The 5,106-nt window shown below is 53.7% G+C and overlaps 1 protein-coding gene across 1 annotated transcript in view; it reads right to left on the reverse strand.

Moving 5' to 3' along the window:
- Positions 1-3,541: 3,541 nt before the first annotated feature.
- LOC149350082 (uncharacterized) overlaps positions 3,542-5,106 on the reverse strand; it is a 2,328-nt gene continuing 763 nt past the window's right edge. Inside the window, exon 1 of the mRNA XM_089579091.1 lies at positions 3,542-5,106. This exon is cut by the window's right edge and continues 763 nt beyond it. Within this exon, the coding sequence (XP_089435217.1) occupies positions 3,841-5,106 (1,266 nt within the window). The 3' untranslated portion in view covers positions 3,542-3,840.

Below are 5,106 nucleotides of genomic sequence, written 5' to 3' on the forward strand. Positions count from 1 at the left end.
TTTTTAATTTTTCCCTTCTTGGCCACCATATTGCGAACGGTTTAACATACAAGATATATCGTTCCTGCGACAACCAAAATGTAACTTAGATGGCCAGGTGGTCGAAGTTATTCCGGAACCCTCCACAACGGCACCTCTTTTTTCCCTTACGGCGTGGTTGGGGTGTCCAACGAGAAGTGAGACAATTCCTGCGCCATTTCCTTTCCTCAAGTAGTAGTAGTAGTAGAAAACTTTTATTTAGATCTTTTAAGAGATTCGCGGATTCGAAGCCTCCGTCGTCTTTCGTGGCGCCGGCGACTTGAGGCTTCTCTTCAGCAAGGTTGGGCCCCTAGTCCAGGGCTCCACTGAGTCGCGCTGCATCAGTAGCGTTCCGCACTAAGGCCCTTTGGGCCGCGAGCTCGCTGCTGGTGAGCCGGCTGTCCCATTGCTCCGCACTCGGGAATTCGTGTTGGTGGAATGCTTTATTTCGTTCGCACTCCCATGTGATGTGGTATAGTGTGGGTGTGTCGCCTCACCAGGGGCAGTTTGCTCTGTATTGTGTTGGTGACATCTTGTTATAGATGTACAAGTTGGGGAAGGAGTTTGTTTGTAGCCTACGCCAGCCGACTGCTTCCTCCCTCGTGAGGGCTTTGTGTGGTGGTGGGTACTTGAATCTAGTCCCTCTGTATAGTTGTAATGTCTCTGTGTATCCCCCCTCGCATGCTAGTAGCTGAAGCTCCAGAACATCTGACATGCCTGCTCGGTATGTAAGCCCTCGAGCTAGGCTGTCTGCTGTTTCGTTCCCCGCTACGCCTGCGTGGCCTGGGACCCAGATTATGTGTTGTATGGGTGTCTTCTCAGCAGAGGCTGCTGCCCCATTGATTATCCTGAGGGCCATGCCGCTAATTCTGCCCTTCGTATAGTTTTTACACGTGTCTTTCGAGTCTGTTAAGATGTTTAGGGATCGGCCTTTCCTATAGCCTTCTGCTACCGCCAGCGCGACGGCAATTTCCTCGGCCTCCGTTATGCCCACGACCTCCACTGAGGCGCATGTGGCCATGTCTCCTGTGCTATTAACTACCACCGTAGCGGCTAAGCGCTTACCTGCATGTACGTACATGGAGGCGTCCGTATAGACTGTGTTCTCTGATCGGCCTAGCCTCCTTTCTATCTGCTCGGCCCTTGCTTTTCGTATGTCCTCGTGTAGGTTAGGATCCATGTTTTTAGGCAGGGGTCCTACATTAAAGGTCTTTCTAAGGTCGTCCGGTACGTCCGCGTATCTGTCTATGAGTCCGCACGTGTTCCGACCCAACCTTCTCAGGAGCGCCCTTCCCGTAGAGGAGCCTCTGAGTCTGATGAGTTGTGCCCCCAATTGAGCCTCGGCAAGCTCATCGAAGGTATTGCTGATTCCGAGTTGGAGTAGCTTCTCGTTTGATGCGTTTCTGGGCAGGTGTAGAGCAATCTTGTATGTCTTCCTGAGAATACAGTCGGCTTGCTCTCGCTCCGCCTTTGTTGTTGCGTGGTAGGGCAAGGAGTACATAACTCGGCTAACGATTAGGCTGTTGACGAGTTTGAGGGTATCTTCTTCTTTCATCCCGTACCTTCTCTGAGAGACTCTACTGATCATTCTGCCAACCTGCTCCGCGGCTCTTCTCAACAGGTTGATGGTATGGCTGCATTTTCGGCTGCTCTGCAGCCACATGCCTAGGATTCGTACCGTGTTCTGTTCTTGGATCAGTTGCCCCTCTAGAACTACTTCCAGCGAGGCTTTGGTAGGATTTCTTCCGATCCTGATGATTTCCGACTTCTCCGTCGAACATCTGAGGCCTCTCTCCCAGACGTAGGTCTCTACGCAGGTCGCAGCTTCTTGTAGTCTGTCTTGCTTCTCCCCTAACGATCCTTGGGTGACCCACACTGTGATGTCGTCGGCATATATCGCGTGTTGGATGCCCGGGATTTCCTTGAGTCGTCTTGCTAGCCCGATCATCGCCATATTGAACAGGACGGGCGATATCACGGAGCCTTGGGGTGTTCCTTTGCAAGGCGTGGTGAAGACGTCGCTTCTCAGCTCGCCTAGTCCCACGGTCGCTGTTCTGTCGCTCAGGAAGGCCCTGATATAGTCGTGGGTTCTTCCCCCGCAGTTGGTGTTGTTGATGCCTTCCATGATGGCGGCGTGGCTCACGTTGTCGAAGGCTCCCTTTATGTCGAGGGCCATGACAACGTTTTCGCCACTTCTCGGCATTTTCTCGAGTACTTCCTCCTTGAGTTGGAGCAGTACGTCCTGCGTAGACAGGTGGGCTCTGAACCCGTACATGCTGTCTGGGTACAGTTGGTTCTTCTCTAGGTGCGACTGGATCCTTTTTGTGATTACTTTCTCGTACATCTTGCCCAGGCACGACGTGAGGGAGATCGGTCTGAGGTTCTCGACCTGGAGTTTCTTGCCTGGCTTCGGGATCCTTACCACTACCGCATGTTTCCACTCGGCCGGCACTGTTCCTTCTTGCCAGAGCTTGTTGAAGTAGGCTGTGAGCTGATCTATGGCTCCATCGCTGAGGTTTCTTATGAGCGAGTTCTTGATTCTGTCCGCCCCCGCTGCTGTGTTTTTTGTTGCCGACCTGATCGCCTCGACGACTTCCTCTCTCGTTATGGGCCGATCCATGGTTGGATTCTCTTCGCCCTGGTACTCTTCTTGGTAGCTTTCGACCTGGTCTCTGCCGTAGCATTTGACCCGGACTTCCTCGAGTAGCTGTCCGTCCGTGCCCGTGTACTGGTGCACCAGCCTCTGAATCGATTTGCCGCTTTCTGATTTGTTCTTGCTCGGGTCCATGAGGGACCTGAGGATCTGCCACGTCCTGGCCGTGCTGAGGATGCCGTTCAGCGCGTTGCTGAATTGCTGCCATCCTTGCCTAGCCAGCTGCGTTGCATACTCCTCCGCTTGTTTAGTTATTTCGGCTATTTTAATCTTTAGCTTCCTATTGAACTTCTGTCTTTTCCAATGCTTGGTGAGCCCGCGTCTCGCCTCCCATAGCTTGAGGAGCCGCTTGTCCACCTCCGGAGTTTGTTCGGTTCTATCCACCTCTTTAGTATAGAGTTCTTGGATCTGTCTGAGTTGCTGGCTCCACTCCTCCGCAGATACAATGTCGCCCTTGATCTGCTTGCAGTGTGCTCTGAAGGCGTCCCAGTCCGTTAGGCGGACCTTGCCTATTTTCCGCTTGATATTGTTTGCGGTTGTGCTGATCCTTATTATGTGGTGGTCGCTTCCAAGGTTCTCGAGCAGGTTCTCCCATTCTGCTTGTCTGGCGCCCCTTACGAAGGTTAAGTCAGGGCACGTGTCTGGACTGACGCTGTTCCCCTGTCTAGTTGGGTGATGTTCGTCGGTTAGCAATTCGCACTCTGCCTGTTCTGCTGCAGCGCAAATGCCACGTCCCTTCTTGTCGTCTTTATTGTAGCCCCACCTCGGGCTCTTGGCGTTGAAATCACCTGCTATTACTAGGGTGTTGTTCCGCGCTAACTTTTTCGCCTCCGTAAAGAGCCTAATAAAGTCCCCATCTTTCTGTCTGGGCGGGCTGTATAGGTATATAATATAAGTGCTTTTAGATCGTGCTTTCTTTTTGGGGATTATCTCCGTGATCACGTGTTCGATCCGGGTGTCCTCTATTTCGTTATGTGCTATGGCTACTACTTGTTTGCTAATGAGAGTTGCCGTACGGCCATTTTCCTGACACGTGTAGCCCCTAAGCGTAGGGGTGCAGTTTGTTTCCTGTAGCATAATTACGTCTGGTGGGGTTCCTCTGGCATAGATGAATTGCTGCAGTAGGCCTTGTTTTTGCCTGTACCCCCTGCAGTTCCACTGCCACAGCTCTAATTGTTGGAGGCGTTCTGCCATGATGGGTTACCATTATTTGCGTTGGGGGTTTCTGTGCCGAACCTGCGTTCGTTAAGTAGTCTGTCTCTAGCATCATTGGTTATTCTCTGTGTGTTTTGGCTCTTGATGTGCGTCCTGACATTCTGTTCTAACAGGGCAAACTTTTGTTGTCCCTGCTGCATTTCGCTTTTTAACTGCTGCATCTGCTCTTGCATCTGCCTCTGCATGTTCATCATGAAGGTTTTAAGCTCATCGTTGGAGGTCCCTCCCTCGTGGTGTTGTTGCCCCGTCTCCATCGCCCTAGGCGGTGGGGTCTGAGTCCTAGGCGGTGCATAGCCTGTCCTCGATTCACGTAGTTCTCTGATTACCTCGCTTAGCTGCTTCCTAAGCTGCTCAAGTTCACGTTTAAGTGTCTTATTTTCCTCCGCTAGCTGTTTCTCGCGTGCGGTTTGTGTGTTGTTTGTGTTCGAGTGCGGAGCAAAGAGTGATTTGGGAGGGCCGTCTCCCCAGCTCACCTTAACGCCGCCGCTCTTCTTCTTTTGCTGTTGCTGCCCTTGCGTCTGCTTCTGCTGTTGCTTGCCGTTGCCGCCCAAGGGTGGGAAGGACTCGTCCCTTTCGGATCCCCGGCTCTGGCTCCGGTTCCGGCTGCCCCCGCGGCTGCTCCGGCCCGACTCCTGACTCTCGTCACGGAACCATCTTGGTTTTCTTCCCCGGCTGCGGCCCCGGCTACGGCGTTGCTGCTGCAGGGGGCCCCACCGCAGCTCGCTCGCCGACTTGAGTCGCTGTTTGCAGTCTCTCGTGCCCGCCACGTGGTCGCCGCCACACAGCAGGCATTTGGGTGTGCATTGGTGGTCTGCCGCCGGGTTCTGGAGTCCGCACTGTCTGCAGGCCCTAGTCTCCGGATTCGGGCAGACGTCCATTCGGTGCCCCTGTTGGCCGCAGGTGTAGCATACCTGCCTCGTGGGCCGGTACGGGTAGCACCAAAATTCTCCGCTGTGGTAGAGAACTTGCTTCGGGAGGGTGGGGCCGTCGAAGGTGATGATGGCCGTGCTGGATCTCCCGAGCATTCTGGCTGTTAGGATCTTCACGCCTTGCGTGCGAACTCTGAGGCTTGCCTTGAGTTCCTCGGGCGAAGTCTCCGGATCCACTCCGTGGATCACCCCACGTAGCGTGCCTTCCGGCGCCGCCACGTGTGCGTTTACGGCGTAGTTCTTGCCTCCGAAGCTCAGCTGCTTGATGCGCGTAATCTTCTTGGCCGCTTC

Source organism: Amblyomma mixtum, chromosome 3, assembly GCF_055824585.1.
Source record: "Amblyomma mixtum isolate Tamu chromosome 3, ASM5582458v1, whole genome shotgun sequence".
NCBI classification, from domain to species: Eukaryota; Metazoa; Arthropoda; class Arachnida; order Ixodida; family Ixodidae; genus Amblyomma; species Amblyomma mixtum.